At 37.5% G+C, this 18,100-nt stretch overlaps 1 protein-coding gene across 4 annotated transcripts in view; it reads right to left on the bottom strand.

Annotated features, from left to right (window-relative positions):
* Positions 1–18,100, bottom strand: part of DOCK4 (dedicator of cytokinesis 4) — a 447,327-nt gene that overhangs the window by 250,587 nt on the left and 178,640 nt on the right. For all 4 annotated transcript variants that reach the window (XM_087429682.1, XM_087429692.1, XM_087429686.1 and 1 more), the window contains exons 2-6: positions 17,721–17,804; positions 15,041–15,081; positions 12,939–12,994; positions 8,892–8,988; positions 3,903–4,051 (exon numbers count right to left, since the gene is read on the bottom strand). In XM_087429682.1, the coding sequence (XP_087285808.1) occupies positions 3,903–4,051; positions 8,892–8,988; positions 12,939–12,994; positions 15,041–15,081; positions 17,721–17,804 (427 nt within the window). The remainder of the gene's footprint in view (positions 1–3,902; positions 4,052–8,891; positions 8,989–12,938; positions 12,995–15,040; positions 15,082–17,720; positions 17,805–18,100) is intronic.

The raw sequence follows: 18,100 nt of genomic DNA on the forward strand, positions 1-18,100 counted from the left end.
TCCAGAGGTTTCTCTCTCCATGCAAGCACAGGGGAAAGGCCATGTGAGGACACAGCGAGAAAGTGGCCATCTGCAGGTCAGCAAGGGAGCCCTCACCAGAAACTGAATTTGCTGGCACCTTGATCATTGACTTTTAGCCTCCAGAACTGTGGGAAAATAAATGTCTGTTGTTTAAGCCACCCAGTCTACAGTATTGTTATGGCAGCCTGAGCAGACTAATACACCCTCTGTTACACCTCACCAGGGATTCTGATACGGTCTGTTCCCCATTCTCTAACCCTCTCCTAAGAGAGAACCACTACACCACAATGAAAGACATCATTTGACACCAGGTCAATACTGCTGAGGAAAGATTATCTAGCAAAGGAAAGAGGCTATATACCCACATCTGAATCATAGCACCTACCTTACCCACAGCTCCTTCTATGAGAAGCTGCCTACCCCCATTCTCTGCTGGGTGGAGCGAGGGACAGCTGAGGTAGTCTAGGCATCTGAGCATTCCCTCTTCCGCGGCCACACCTGACTGGCTCATTGGTAGGCACCTGACCTAAGGATGAATAATCCATGGACTGGCCAGCAGCTTAGGAGTGGCTGGGATAAAATGCTCAGTCTAGCCAGGAATAATAGATATCGGCTCTCAGTGAGATTCCTTCTTCGAGAATTTGAAATCTTGAAATTCAGACAGCATCAGCCATGTGGCACGAGGAAGAAAAGATTCATGAAGGGCAGCTGATCTACATCACTGCAGAAAGAGTCAGTCAAGACCAACGCCAGCTGCACAGGTTCGGGAGCAAGTGTAGGGTCCAGAACCTTCCTGGGCTTTGGTGCCCCAGGAGCCTATAATCTGCAAATCTCTTTCTCTCATAAGGCTTTGATTGTCCAACTGCTGGCTTCCTGGAATCCTGGCTGTATGAAGAGAGTTTTATCTGCTTCTATTTTGTTCTGTTAATTCCTAGCTATGTCCTTAGGATAACCCTCCCGCTGTTTGAGGTTTCCGAGCTCACAGAACAGGATCAGGGCAGTGCTTTAAAAACAATAAGAAGAAATGAGGCAAGGAAGAAAGGGACAAGATGGAAGGAGAGCATTCAGGATATGGGAAGCCAGTGGGGGGAGGAGAGGGTCAAGTTTTATATTAACTCAGTCACTAAACTGCTCTGGGACATCAGGAAGGAAGGATGAACTGATTCTCCGTCCTGTATAATCTTAGCAGGAAAGTCAGAGGACAGCACAGGACTCCACGAGAAAAAGAAACAGGTACCATTATCTGCTGTTTGAGGCTTCCAGGCGAGAACACTTCTTCTGATGACCTTATTAGGGAACCAGATGAGTTATCTCTTCTCCCTCCCACGCTTCCCCCATCTGGAGGGCTTCGCTTCCCCACTCTTCAACAGTTTGATATACAACTTGAGACTGAACACATTTTTTTTTTTTACTTTATTTTTTTTCGTTGTGGTAACATTGGTTTATAACATTATATAAATTTCAGGTGTACATCACTATATTTCGATTTCTCTGTAGATTAAATCATCTTCACCACCCAAAGACTAATTACAATCCATCACCATAGACATGTGCCTAATCCTCCCTCTCACCCTCCTCCCTGCCCTCTTCCTCTCTGGTAACCACCAATCCAGTCTCTGTCTCTATGTGATTGTTTGTTGTTGTTTTTACCTTCTATTTATGAGTGAGATCATATGGTATTTGACTTTCTCCCTCTGACTTATTTCACTTAGCATGGTGCATCCATGTTGTCATAAATGGCTGGATTTCATCCTTTCTTATGGCTGGATACTATTCCATCGTGAACACATTCTTAATTTATGTTCATCCAGAGATCTACATGCTGACAGACAATTTTGCAGGACAATTTGATCTAGTTTAATATGCAAGAGAAACCTGAATTTGCTTTCCATTTAGCACTATTCAATAAGAAAACTAATTTATACTTAAAGGAACAAGATAAACACACAATCTGCATGCTGAAAGTCATTTTTAAGTAAGTGGTCAAAGAAATTCAAAGAAAACAGAATGAGATCTCAGAAAATTCATGAATTTGAGGATGATCTAAATAAATTATATTGCTCATTTTCAAGCATCAATGTTTTACCAACTTACCTTAAATTAGCCACAGAACTGTCCAAAGTACAAGTCAGAACTTACGTGAGTCAAAACTGAGTCATGATTCAGTCATAATTAATGGTTTTCCTTCCTCTCCCTTTCCTTCTGTCATCATCTTCCTTCCTAAAACTGGAAAAGTATCATCTTCTGGCCTACTCTATATTTGGAAGCTATTTTTAATAAGCTAACTTCATCCAACTTTCTTCCTATTTACAAACTAGTCTTTTAAATGAGGACCAGCATAATGACTAACAGCCAACATAAATCAGTGAAAACTAGGAGTTTTTTCAAAATAAAAAAGAAACACATGAAAGACAGGCAGCATAGGTCACACTCAAATAGCCTTTAGACCTGCCCCTCACAGTGCTACCCTGTCTCACACAGCAAGACTGGGGGCTCAACACAAACAGCTGGCAAATTCTCTTTCTGAGGAAATGTGGTGTTTTTTGAATCAGACTGCCCCGGAGCCAAAAGTGCCCTTGGACCTCCTCAGAAACTGAAGTCGAAAAGGGCTCAGGAATTTGCCTCAAGTCTTAAAAAAGCAGAGTAGGATTCCTAGTCCAATGTGTTGTTGCCATTCCACACCTGCATTTGTTTTTTATTCCCCAGAAGGAATGAATCTCCTAGAGATAAATAAATTAGGGCTACTCTACTAATCATCTGTAAAAGGATAAATGGCACATCTTACTCAAAAAAATACCAGAAGCCCTCCGGGTGAGATGGAAGTTTAAAATGTGTTAGTAGGTCCATGCATTCATATCGGTAGTATGGAATATCTCGGCAGGAATCAAAACTGACTTCTGATAAAGCGACTTCCTACAGTTAGGGGAGGCAGCCCTCTAGTTTCAAATTGGTTTTTCCAGATTGAGTAAGAGGCAAATTTATCTGCAGTGTACCTCCTGCCATTTTCTCCATTTCTGTCTGCTTCGCTTTTTATTCTGTTGTCCTAAGTTCCTTCAAAGGTCCCAATAGCAAATGGGAATTTGGAGAGAGAAAAGAAAGAGAATATGGCCATGTACAATATTGAGGGACCATTTAACTTCCTTAAACTTAAGCCTATCCAAGCTTAGGATCATCATCAAAGCTGGCTTATTCTAATTTCTCACCCACTTATTAACATTCATACTTAGTACAGTATCAGCCTTGATCAGAGCTTTAAGTGATTAGATTTACTGTTTAAAGTGCTTGGCTGTTGTACTAGACTAGTCACTTATAGTTTTACTTGGAAGTAAATCTTGATCAAGAACAGTTTTTTTACTGAGTTCTCCCAAGCATCTCCTCAAAGAGGCTAATATATATGCACAGGCCAAATCAGGGCAATAATGAAAGGCACCCCCAGTGTACCCCTCCTAAGACTTTTAACAGAAGCTGTCAGCATTACTGTCGCCCTCCGGATTACACTGGTAACCTACCACCACATAAGTGATATAAACTTGAAAGCAAATACACATGCCAAACCGAAAGCCTATTTGAAAATAAGGTCTATTTTAGCAGCAGCCATATCTGATTGATCCTTGTGAACATTTCATATTCCATCAGCACGTGCACACCGTCAGACCACGCAGGGCACTAGAGAACAAACAACATCCTGGTGCCCGCACCAGCCCTAGAAGATGTGGCTCTCAGCTCCATCAATGACAGTTTGTACTAAGTCCCCAAAAGGAGAAAACTGGAAAAGCCACATATGGTGTCTTCCGGAGATATTTCCACACAGTGGCTCACACCTATGTCGCTTCTGTTGAGTTCAGCCCCTAGAGATCACCCGTGTGGTGGCCGGTACTCACTCATTGCCCCAGTCCAGGCGGGCGGTAATGTGGCGCTTCACATCCTTCATCCGGTCGTGGGTCAGATGGCCCACCAGCACCTGCCGCCGCAGATCCAGGATTTCATTCATGATATGCCACAGCCGGTGGAAGAGATCACCTTCATTTCTCTAGGAAATACGCAAACGTGGAGATTTGGCAGTCAGTCCTCATACTGAGTTGTGAGGTAACCACAGAGGAAAGGGAGGGCAAGTCCTGCTTACCCGCTCTGTGCTTGCCACTCTTTGGACAGACTAACTCTCCCCTGGTGTCCTCCAACACACTCACTGCTCCATAGGCTTTCATACAGCTCATGACACTGCTCTCCTGCCCAAGAATCCAACTTTACTTCTCAGCATCCCCAACACAGACACTTTGTGTCCCAGTGTTCTCACTAGGCCTCCACACCCAGAGCTTACATACTGTGCCTCCCTTTCCACCTCAAAAGCTCCTTTCTTTAGCTCTGTCCAAATTCTACTGTCCTTCAAGGCTCCACCTGACTTCTATCTCTGTCAGGATATCTTCCCTGATAACTCTTGCTCACATGCTTTTCTCCCGTCTCTGAACCACAGCTGTATGTAATTAAGGCCAATTCGGTGGAAAACATGGTTTTCCAACTATTTCTTGCTTGTTGGTCTTAATGTTTTCCTGTATTTCCATGAGAAATTGGGCTCACAGAGGGGGCTCTCAAACTCATTCATTGGTGGATTTGCACTGCTATTATCTGGTCAGTATTCAGATCTTTGGGGGAAAATTGTGTTTTCTTTCTTACTTGTTAAACATTCATGTAGATTCAAGATACGCTCCTGTGAAATTTATCAAGCAAGGTGGCTTAGTGGAAAGAAGATGGCTTAAACTCCTGGCTTCAAATCCTGGTTGTGCCACTTACTAGTTTTGAGAGTGAATTTTGTCATCTGTGAAACAGGGACAGTGTTATCTCCCTGTAAGGTTGTTCTATGGATTAGAGAGAATGTTCGTGAAGAGAGCAGTATAGCACAGTGATGAAGTACACAGACCCGAGAGCCAAACTACCTCGATCTGCATTCCAATTTTGCCATTTACTAGCTGAAAAACCTTTGGCAATTTATTAGTCTCTTTGAGTTTATTTTCTCATCTGTAGAATGGGTATCATAGTAACTACCCTCACAGGGTTGTTGTGAGGATTGATGACTTAATATATTAAAATTTTGAGAAAAATTTCTGGCTTAGAATAAATACCATGTATCAGCTGCTACTAATACTGTTATTGTTTTGGGCATGGTCCAGAATAAGCCCTCTACAGATATTCTGTCTTTACCAAAACCTAAGTCTCTACCTCTTACCCAGAGACACTTAGGGACAAAACCCTTTATAAGTATTTATTCTTCATCTTTCTTAACTAGAAGCTATACTTTTACTTTCTACAAACAATTACTCTTCATCTTTCTTAACTAGAAGCTATGCTTTTACTTTCTACAAAAACTTATTAGTAGACTACACGAACAGTGGTATAATAGTATTGAGATTATCATTCATCTAAAGTTCTCTACAGCGATAAGATGCCAGAAATATCAAGTTCTGTGTAATGGGTACAGACGTTTAGTCATAACATACTTTTTATTTTAAAAAGTAGTGACATGTCTTTTGCTTTATCAATACTTGGTGACATGAAGCATTTTCATGTACTGTGCAGGTTAGACAAATGTGTCAGCTGAACAAGATGCACTCTCCAGGACGTCATCTCTGATCCTCTGAGATATAAATAATCCTGCTCTCCTCTCAGCAACTACAACACTCTGTTAAGCCTATTCTATTACTTCTCACTGTCTACTTACATCATACACTCTCATACAAGTCATTACAAGGGCACTGTAACGCAATATTCTTGTAATTCACTGCTCAGTGTCTGTGTTCTCCACTTGGTGGAAGCTCCCAAACACAATGGCTTATCTGCCTTCAGTAGCCCCAGCAGCTGGAGAATGAATGAATGAATACCTTGATTTACAGCAGGTTGTTTTTGTGGATTTTGAGAGGTGGATTCTGTTTAGGTCATGTAAAAGAATAAGCAGGGAAGATCAAGAAAAGCTTGAGGAAGTCAGCGTTCAAAAGGAAAGGTCTACTCAAGTCAAAGAAATTAAGAAGGAAGATATAAAATAAGTTAAATCGTATGCAGCAAAGGAGAGAGCCAGCTCCCTCTTGAACTGACTGTCACAGTGTGAATGTCACTTGCCCAGCTCTTGGGGAAGGTGTTCTGCACTGTCCAGTGGGATGAGCTGGATTTTCTAACAATGTCACCTCTAGTACTTAAGTTTAAGAGAACGCTGACATGAGAAGGAAGCTGGATCCTTTATACAAAGAAAACCAGCTGGTCAGCTTTCCCTTTAGGGCAAGGCCGGCCGGAACACTGACGTACTGCAGCCCCGACCAGTAACCCTGCCCTACTAATGTATGAAAACAGTATATATCTGGTTTGACAGCTAGTCATAAAATGACGACTCTTTAAAAACTGGATTTTAAAAATTGGTTATGAAGACTATTCAGAAATATGAAAAATGCTTTTCGTTTAATATTAAACAAAAAGGTACGGTACGATATTAAACATCTGTAATGACATAATATCTAATATCTAAAAATTCCTACAATATACCAGAAATGTAGCAAAAGTTAACGGTATTTTAGTGTTTTAGAGAATGGGTACATTTTCATTTGCTTCAAAATAAAAACAACATAGGTTTTGGAGCAGCGGATCTAGATTTAAACTCAGGCTTTACCACTTAGCATGGGACCCTGGATAGATTATCTTGGACAAGATTCAAGATTTAAAAACTACCTGGCAGAGCCCCAGGGAAGACAGAAGTAAAATATTCAGGGAAAGGCCTGCACAAAGGGACTCAGTAAAAGACGGCTGCTATATTTCTCTTAAACTTTCTGTGGTTATATTACTGATATTTTATTAAGTGATATTTTAAAGAACCTTATTTAGGTTCTTACTAACGTTATTAAAAAGAGCAACTAGCATTTCCCAAGTATCTACCATGTGCTTTGATGCTAAATGTTTTAGTCAATTAAGTATATCTCATACACTGCTTACAATTTACAAAATATTACTACCCTCATCAGACATCTTCGAGTGGAGAAGACAGGCACCTTAAAACTGTTGGGAAAAAACATGCACAGTACTCCAAAACACTCAAACATGATAGACTTGAAACAAAATATTTACATCAAGAAAAGAGAAACCAAAAGGTCCAACATAGCCAAAGCCAGTTTCATTCTCAAGGTCAAAAATCTGATATCTCCAGGTTAAACTTTTTACTCGTTCCTAACATAAGTGACTACCATTCCAGTATCCAGGGAAATTTTTAACTAATTCTCTGTCTTCATTGCTCAGGACCGAAGAGGTGAGAAGGTTATTCTTAGCGCTTACAACACACAGATTTTCAAGGCAATCGAGTATGTCCCCAAAATAGATGCTCACAACCTCGAAAGCAGTAAAAATAGCTGGAAAAGGCAGAATCAAGAGGAAATTCAACTTTTTTTCCCCACAAGCAACTATATAAACGGAAAAGTGCTGGTGCTCTAGCTCAACTAATGGATAACACTTACACTGTCATTATTTTTATAACTCTTAGGCTCGGTATTAAAGATGCAGTGATTCAATAGTTTTATTTTCCATGTTAGTGTCATGCACAATGTTATTTTAAGTGAAATAATACTTGGATTTTATATTCTTTCCAACATAATTTTTTTTTAAAAATCTGAAAAGGAGATCTGCATTTCCTTTGTAGTCTCCCAGCACAGAGCCCTTGAGCTCAGTTATCCTGATTTTGCCTCTACCTCATTCCACCAAAGCTTAGACTCTGGCCTTGCATGTAAGATCATCTTATGGATTTTAGTAGTGAGACCTGAGCCCACCAGCTCCAGGAGGGCATGGTCAGAGAAATCCAACATCAAAGGGGTTTTTATTAGTGACTTCTTCTAATTTTTTTGCCTCTGAAATATCCTATTGCACTTTATATGTGCCAGACAATAAAAACTGTCATTCTGTGCCAATGTCCCTCACTCATTTGGATTTTCTCTCTGACTGTTTCTCAAGGCTGTTTCAAATTGCTTGGTCAGGCTAAGTACACTTTTGTATTTTGAACACATCCCCTCCAATGACTAAGCTGTTCCCTAAGTTTCTTTGAAAATAAAAGAATAGCATTCATCTTCCCCAAAACTTCACCACCCCCAAATTTCCCCATATGCTGTGGTTCAGAGTGAGGGTACTAGACTCACATCAGAATCCCAGCTCAGCTGTTTCCTGACTACTTCACTCTCGCTCCATTTTCCTCATTTGTAAGCTGGGGGTGATCATAGTCATTATCTCCTTGAGTGGGTGAATGGATTAAATGACATACTGCATATGGATTACGTCCCACAGAGTGTGCAACATAGAAAGCTCTTTCAATAAATGTAATTAGTTATCAGTGAATAAGTACATATACATATCCCCAAAACATTGACCCCTCCCTTGTTTCCAAGAAACATTCCTTTCTCTTGTATATTTAGAACATTCTCATTGATTCTGGCTAAGTAGTCTACCATTTTCAGTATACTTGAACCATTTACAGAGAATTAGAATATAATAAAATACTGCCAATACTAAAGTTGTATTGAAAACTAAATTTATTTCTCCCTTAAAATTAAAAATATTCAGAAAGCCTAACATTAGCTGCATGTAAACCATCCTATGGTTTAGATGGATTGATTGGATACCAGAAAATTATCCTTTACATTCCTGCAGCTTGAAAAAGAACTTATAAAACCCATGCTCCGTGGACATACAAATTACAACAAGACTATGTCTTTTTAAGCTCTGTATCTCCAGTCCCTGGAGGAGTACTAGTGACTTACAGCAGGTGCTCAAATATTAGTTGATGTCTATTCTTGTTCTGTTATTTCTTAAAACAATTCTCTATCTGAAAAAGTATGCCATTAAAAATTACTTACCACATAGAGTTGTTTCCACATGGTTCCCCAATCTCTTAATGTTGATGTCATTTCTGTGATAACAGAATCTTCAGTGGGAATAACCATTTCAAATTGTCTGTAAAATTAAAAAAGGAAAAATAAATATGCAAATATCATGGACAACAATTTTCTTTTGAATACTCTAAAAGATAAACCAGGAAAAAAAGCCACCTAATTATTTTTGGTTCTGCAGACAGTAACCAGGATCTGATTATGAACTTGTGTGAGGAGCGCTATGTGGGTTATGGTGGTACAATACCAAAATGACCAGCCACTTCATCTGGATCAAGTTTGGGCAGTGTAGTGGAGAAGAAACAACATCAGAAGAGTTCTGCTCCAGCCAAGTCTGACCACCAAACAGCAACTCATTTAACCTCTCCAAGCCCAAAAGCCGTCATGTGTAACATGAGGTCACCAGGTTTACATAAACCGTGAGATGGCTTTTGCTTTCCAAGCACTATGACCATAGGAGTCAAAGGGAGTGACAAGACTCGTTCAATGATAAGGAAAGAATGGCTGCAAACATCCAAACTCACTTAACGTTATAAATAACTAGACACCACAGTACTGATTAAACATTCACTTGATCTCATTAACACTCCATTTTTATTACTTGCTAACGGGACCATGAAAAATGATTAGTACTATTAGCAATGTTATCATGCATCGCAGAATTTATTAAGAGTTTGCGACATCACAAATATTTGAATATCCATTGCAAAATGTTCCTCTCTATGATCAGGGTAATATATTCTTCCTATTTCTTCTCTAAGTCAGAAACTATACTTGGAAAGCGGTCATACCAACATCTAGTAGGGTATGTAAGTGGTCCTGATGTTGAGAAGATACATAAGGAGATGAAAGGAAAAAAAAAACCCCAGAAGATTTCATTTGTCCTCTGTATCCTATCTTTGATGTACAATAACCTTTTTTTTCATCTCTAGTTTCTTTTTTCAAATTCTTTCCATTTAGTTGCAAGTTAAATTGGTTAAATGGCGGTTATTACTACAGTTTCTTAAAAGAATGCTGCCAACTATATTGATGAGGATTATTTTCTTCATTTGAGTATATTTTTTTTCAAGGACAACATTTAATATGTAGAACGTAACAGCATATTAGACACTGAACCAGGTTGTCTAGATGATCAAGGGAAAATTACTTCCTAGTATGAGGCTAATAGCTGTTCTGCAGTTCCTTTTTAATGTTATGTCCAAAGTGTGTATAACTGCCTTTTGTAAAGTCTTTGTGACAGCAAGAATGGGAACTAAATTCTTGCCTTGAATTCTTCACCAACAGAGCCTCATCTCCTCATTCCACACTGCTGCTAAAATACTTGCCCTGTGAATATTTTCCTTCTTTCTGAGCTTAAACACAGCTGAAAATGTAAAACTTGGATTTAAAAACTAGAAGTAAAAGTAAACAGTAATATATGAGCTGTGACATATACAGAACCTTTGATCAAGTCTATATATGACATTTTCAAATGGTAGTACATTTCTTTTGCTTTTGAAACAGCTGTTGCAATTTAAATGATGAATATTTAGAGACAAAGATTATACAATGATCAGACGCAAGGTCAAGGAGGGAAACAATGAATTTCCAGGAAAACTCAACAACCTACTTAACATTTAAAAAGTGACATGATCTCAGCAGGAATTGAACAATACAGAAGTGGCCTCACTGTTCGCAAACTATAATTTAATTTAAGGACCCCCATCAGTCCTACATTGCTCTGAAGAGCCAGGAAAGAACATAAAGGCAATTCAGTCTGTGGGAAGCTGATCTGGGGTTTGTTCAACCAAATGTAAATTTTTAAGAAGCACAAAATTGCCATTTTAGATGAGGCAGCTGTTTCTTCTTAATTATACCAAAACCAAAATCAATGTTCAAATAGTCAGTCATAAGTAGTTGTCCCTGAAATTATGTTTTGTTCAGTTATTCACAGATGTACTTCGCAGCTATTTCATCCTAGTGGGCCATCAGGCTGCTAATCCCCTTAAAATAAAACAGGTAATGTCAAAATCCCAAAGAGGTTCCTCTCTGGGAAAGCAATCACTTAGTAATACATGTTCTCAAATGTTTTCAGGCTAAAGTTTTTCCTCCAGTTAACAGTCCTAGAATCTAGTGTCTCAATCAATTCCAGTAACATTTTTTTAGAAAATAAATTTCGATTCTACCCCAAAGTTCTCCTGCTGTATAATGCGCATCATGCCCCGTGTCCGGTGGAGAACCTACAACCAAGTCTTAAACTTACGCAACCAAATTTTGAGACAACTTCACCCACGTTTAAACTTCCTCAGGGAAGGGGGCCAGATATGCACCAGTTACTCACTAGGACAAAAATAAATAAATAAATAAAAGTATTTATTTTAATTAAAATTATGTCCCACCCCAATCTGCTTTGCGAGGTAGGACTTTCACTGGATGGAGCGATACTTGACATCATCTTTGCTAGCATTCTCTCTTTCTCTTCCTCGATAGGTCAGTGTGTAAGATGGGGGCGGGTGGCCCTTGGCTCTGGAGAGTTGAATGGGTAGGTTTGGGCCTGGGGCAAAGGCAGCAAAGAGAACTGGCTGCACGGATCTGCCTAGGTGGACACTTGAAGGGCCAGGGTAGAGACCTTGAGTTTCCACATTGCCTAGCCCAGATCACTAGGGTAGAAAGGTCAGAACAAGAGTAAGCCTGTGGCTAAAGTGTTTTCTGGAGTGTTCTCTGGTTTACTTGAGCGGGGCTGGATAGTGTCAAACCCAGCCTGATGAGAGAATTCCAACAGGACTGAGAACTCTGCTTGACTCACTTCTGGTGGATTATAGCTGCACTACATTTCTGAAGGACACACATTTATTAAAAGAGTAGTAGTGGTGGTAATTATTAGTATTAGAATTATTATGTTTTTAATCTACTGTTTTAAATAATTACTACTAAGATAATAATATTGCTTAAAGTAGCTGACATAAATAAGACATATAGTGTAAGGATCTCCTAGACTCTTTAAGCTTTAATCCACAGAGGGAACACTCAAAATATTTACACCATAGGTTCTCTACCTCCTGCAGAAGTTATTTCCCTGAACTAAGATTTAATACCCTACCTTTATAGACTGGATATAAGAATCATCTATTTGAATAACATCCTTGGAACTTTTTGGTAAAACTCAAGTTTGAAGATATCATTTATTATGTTTTAAAACGTGCTTTAAGAATACAAATAAATTACTATTTTTTGCTATTTGAGGAAAAATGTAATTTCTATGGCAGAATCTGTATTCTTTCTTTTGTCATAAAATCAAAATTATTCAAGGATCCAATGCATATTCCTTGTGGCACTGGCAGCAAATGTTTGGGTCCAAATCCATGGCCCGCTTATAATGAACGATGTTAACCATTTACATAAGCAAGTTCTACTGTTTTATCCTGTAATATTTTATTTGAATGATCTGTTATCCTGACAGCTACTTCAAGTCCTTTTGGAAACAGACTGGAAAAACTTTTTAAATATATGAGAAATCCTAGGTAATCAATGGGCTCAATAAAAAAAAAATATTATAGAAATGCTGTTCTCTGAAGTAGAATAGTGGCTTTGTGAAGTGGTCACACAAGGATATGGAATTATCCCCAATTAGGAAAAGACAGTCAGACGTGGCTGCTTATAATCAGTGGTGAATCTAGGAAATGCCTGGGGTTTGAGACATGACTCAGCACTCAATGGGTCTGACTGCCATGCTTCTCTACATAGCAGGAAACCAGAAAGAACCAACTCTTTCTGCTTAGGTTTAGGCTGATTCCATGATTTGTGGACAACGCGACCTCCAGTGCCCTAGATCCTACTGTTGTTCAGCACACAGACGTACCGTGTTTAATCTTCTCCAAAAACCACCTTAGTGTAATCTATCTTTATCAAACAACATAGACAATGGCATGATCATCTATAGTTCATTTTTCAAGACAATTACTAAGCCTTTCAAGTTCCAAAATAAGCAATGATTCTGCGAAAATCCTCCAACTATTAATACAACTCATTTCTTACCCTTTGTTCTTTACACAGGCATTTTTCAAGTGAACGTAGCTGGAAGGAAATATACCCTGGAAAACAAAATGTGAACGTTATGGTGCTAGCTGTCTGTTAAGGCAGGGTTGATTTCACAAGTCAGATATATAAAATGTAGTCATACAACTATAAAAATACCAGGAATAGGAAAAACAATATCTCTACCACATTCTATAGGCTAAAGTCTATTGTAGCTTAGATCCATTCCTTTTATTTACTACTATTCATTGGTTTACAAATTTAAAGATACTCTAAAATAATATAATAAAAAAATTAAATCTCAATAAATATATTCTTTATAAAACAGAAAATTAAAAATTTTTCAAGAATTCTACATAAACAGCATGATGAATAAGAATTTTTTAAAAATATTACATAGGTCTGAAAGAAGGTTGTTTTTGTTTGTTTGTTTTGGTTATTCTTTTTCTTCTTTCCAAAATACTCATACGTCCATTTAAAAATATACACACAAAAAAATACCACTGTGAATTTGGAGACATCATGTATATTATGTGTTAAGGAAGATCTCTAATGAAAACAGAGCAGCAATTAATCACCAGGCTGCCATTCTGATGGAACAAAAATTAAACAAAAGAAGCCATGCTGGCTTAAAGCTTTTTATCGTAGGGAAAACACAGGGCAAGGAAATTGCTCCTTTGTTCTAAATGGGAAATTGAAAGAAACAACATAAAAAAAAAAATGAGCATCAATTTTATTATCCATTAAATGACAACATTTTCTGAATGATCTTTCATGTAGTATCAAATGACAAATTCAATTAAATATTTAGGAAAACAAATGTCATTTGAATATATTATCACCATTGTGGATCCAAGGATAACATAAAATTTGATAAGCAAATTCTGTACATACAACAGTGGCAAATAGTTATATTGGTTAAAAAAAATAACTTTAGTTTCTTCAGAATTTAAATTTAGCTCAATATGGTAGGAATAACAAATAGAGTAACTATAATTAATAACGAAAAGTCAGAACTTGAGGTTTGTTAGAATAGAGAGAGAAGTAACAGAAACCACAACAGATTGTTTTCTCAAACATGTTCTAAATGAATAATTAAATACTGAAGCTATATTAGCATGTGCCTTGCAGATGTCCAAAAATTACTTTAAATGAGGGCTAAAGTATTTTAAAAAATTAAATTTGTACACTCTTTTGTCCCTGAGGCTCTCCTTTAGAATGACCTAAAATAAATGAAATAAAGTAATTAAATATAGTTGGATGATCAAAAAAAGGTATATTTAAGCAGAAAGGTAGGCAAAAGAGTTTAGATTACTTATATTTTGAGAATGAGAAACGATACAATGTCTGATCTACCATTCTAATAAAGCCAGAATTAAATCAAAAAATGAACATGACATATAAGAAAATATTAGAGAATGTGGGAAGTATGGGTGAAAATTGGGGAGATTAGAATAAAGTAGAAAAACATAGATATTAGTAAGGATTAGTGTCAAAATCATCAACTGTACAAATGAACGGTAAAAGAAAAATCATATTTCTTTCTACTATAATTCCTAAGGATTTATATAAATATATAAAGGATAATGAGTCTTAGTTTCTGTCTGGATTGGTAAGAAAGATGGATTCTTTATAATACGGTTTTCTCACGTTTCAGCTCCTCAAACCCAAAGGGACTCTTAACATATCCTCAAATAAACTTGTTTCTCCACACCAATATTCTACAAATGATACCACAGAAAACTTAAAGATTAAATACATCTATTCAATATTTATTTTGGAATATACATTTCTCTTGCCTGAATTTTAATTTCGCTCTCTGCAAAATTAACACTTCAAAAAGATTTTATTTATATATAATGAGCTTATTAAGGTCTTCTCAGGACAAATTTCAAGAACTACATAGGATTATGATTTGAGTAGCATGTCGCAACTATAATCCAAGTTCAGAGGAATTTCCAAAATTATGAAAATCTGTATTGCCATTTAGCATTTCAACTAAGAGTCCCAACTATAATTGCAATTGTATAATGAAAAAATGTAAAATAACTATCTTTTTTTAAAAAAATCCCATAATTATGGTTCGAAGTAATAATTTTTACCTTGATATTTGGGTTTTTTAAGGCAAATCCTCTGTACCAGCCTGTGAAGAAATAATCATAGTCATATTTCAATAAACCATTATAATATTTTAAAGAAAAGAAATGATTATGAATCACTCGGTCCTTTGCTGATGGAATTTTATCCTGCATGTAAATATTCTAGGTATAAACAAGGTGGGGGTTGGGACTAGGCTAGACTGAAGTTCAGGTGACTATTAGTTTAAGTATTCTATTAATAAAAATGTTTAAAAAGTGTATTGGAAATTTACTTAAAAAATAGAAACATGCATAACGGAAGTAAAGGCTTTGGAATCAGAGCATTGGGCTTAAATTCTGGCTTTGTGACTAATTAGCTATTTAATCCTGAACAAGGTAATTGACCTCTCTGAGCACAGGTTCTTCCATTTTATAAAAGGCTACACTACATTTCAGGGAAATTCACGAATTTGCACAAGATTTAATACATTTCCAAATTCTCTTTTCCTGACCATAAAGCCCAGACTCTAGCACCAAAGAATAGTGCTCAGCCAGCAGTCATGTAGTGAATTCTCACATCCTTCAGCCCACCATCTTGGGTTAGGATCAGTCTGATAGCACAAGAAGAGTGAAGCCAGGTCTCATCCACTAAGAGATAATGGGCACTCTTTCATCAGCACAATGTCCTACCAACTGAGCTCACCATAATTTTTATTCTGTAGAATGCGTATTACTTAACCTCCAAGCAACTCTCAATCAATTGTACAGCACTATCCTTAAGGGGCAACATATCTTGTTATAGTTTAAAACAAGTACAGGGTATATATAGGAACTTCTATGGTTAATACATAACCCCCTATAAATATACTATTTTCAACTTATAAGTTTCTTCAACTATAGAAACCATTTTGCTTAATATTTGAGCTTTGTATTTAAATAATTTTGTTCCTCATAAGTCTTCCTAAAAGGATATATTGGAAAATATTGTGCCTAACAGTTTTAAATTCAGTCTGAAGAAGGCAGAATGAATTGAGAATTAGAATCTCTATATCTCAGAGTTTATTAGATCCTTTAAAGACATATTCAAGAAATATATCCATTCTTTTATTTTTGGTGAGGAAGATTGGCCCTAAGCTAACATCTATGGCCAATCTTCCTCTTTTTGCTTGAGGAAGATGGTCCCTGAGCTAACATCTGTGCCAATCTTCCTCTACTTTGTGTATGAGATGCCCAGTGTAGCTTGAGGAGCAGTATGCAGGTCCATGCCCAGGATCCAAACCAGCAAACCCTGCGCCGCCAAAGCGGAGCACATGAACTTAATCACCACACCACCAGGCTGGCCACTCCATTCTTAAATAATTATTCTAACAGAAACCAAAACTTACGCAGAAATGTCGTAGAGAAGTCCCTGTCCAACTATACTATACAGAAAGGTTTTCAGGTTACAAAACAGCTCCCATCAGCTATGAAGCCTATTTTTATGTACCAATTCAAAACAGATTTTATATTTATCTGTACATAAAGTAGAAACAGACAAAATATATTTGACAATGACAGAGAAACTTTATGATATTTTTAAATATATCAACTACATTGGACAGAACAAATGTTCATGTATTACCACCATTTAATGCCAGGCTTTTATTTAATAGTTCTTTTTGGTGGAACACAATTTAATCAATAATGAACCTTGATATGATAGAATGTTATCATATTATAAATTCCTAATAAGGATAACATTTTAGTAAGAAATATATATACTAGAGATATACTGATAGGGCTTTAAAATATGGTCATTTTGTTAATAAGAAAAAAGAGTAGTCATTTCATCTGGGATCTTTTTTCTTTTTTTTCTTTTTTTTTTGCTGAGGAAGATTAGCCCTGAGCTAACATCTGTGCCAATCCTCCTCTATTTTTTTGTTTGTGGGACACCACCATGGCCGGTGAGTGGAGCAGGTCTGCACCCGGGATCCGAACCCATGAACCTCGGCTGCCAAAGCGGAGCAGTGGAAGTTTAACCACTTAGCCCTGGGGCCAGGCCCTGAGATCTTTTTAAGGACTAGAGTTTAAGGATGTTTTATGGCACAGGAATGGAAACATTTGAGAACATATTAGGTATCTTGATTTAATGAGTTACCTGCTACATAAATTAACAATAATCATACGAGTTCATATAATATATTCCACTAACATTTCAAATGTATTGAATAATTTCAGTCCAAATTTGGGGGAATGCGGGGAGGAAAAGGTTGCAGGACTAGAGCAGATTTCTCCTGGCAGGAGTCCTCCCCCGAGGCATCTGGTTACCCAACCTTGGGTAAGCCCTTTCTGCTCTGGCCCTCTGTTTCTTCCTGTCCTGGGGGACCTACCAGACCCTTGAGATTCTAAGAAAGGCCTTCTGGTTTGGCACCAAGTCATGAACTCCCACAAATACAGTAGCCTCAATTGCTTTCTGTGTTGGCATCTAGTGAATATAAGCAAATAAAATTAGGAAAAAATACCATCAGCTTAAAAATACCAAATGATGCTTCCCCTTAAGGCAAACACTGAATATGCAAGAAATGGGTTTTGTCAAAAATGGTTCACTGTGACTGGAAAAATTCCAGAGATTAATAGAGGTATGGACAGAAATGTACAAACTTTATGAACTATCCTGTGTTGAGGAGGTTGTTCACACAACCTCAATCACCACCAGCCCACTTACCATCACACTTCTCCAGGATCTGAACTGTATCCCCAATTTCCAATGACAGGCCATATGGGACGGTTCCTCGAAAACTGGCAATAACTGTAAAAAATGATATAGAATATATGAAGATAATCACATCAGTTATAGGCAGTTATACTGCTTACTATTAAATGTTATTGACTAGGAAAAGTGAATGTGACTAGAAAGTACACTTTGATAGCTAGTTTAATTTTATATATATATATATATATATACACACACACACACATATATACATATATATTTTTGTGTGTGTGTGAGGAGATCAGCCCTGTGCTAACATCTGCCAATCCTCCTCTTCTTTTTTGCTGAGGAAGACTGGCCCTGGGCTAACATCTGTGCCTATCTTCCTCCAC

The sequence above is a fragment of the Ceratotherium simum genome, chromosome 1, assembly GCF_057802395.1.
Source record: "Ceratotherium simum simum isolate JZ-2026a chromosome 1, ASM5780239v1, whole genome shotgun sequence".
Taxonomy (NCBI): domain Eukaryota; kingdom Metazoa; phylum Chordata; class Mammalia; order Perissodactyla; family Rhinocerotidae; genus Ceratotherium; species Ceratotherium simum.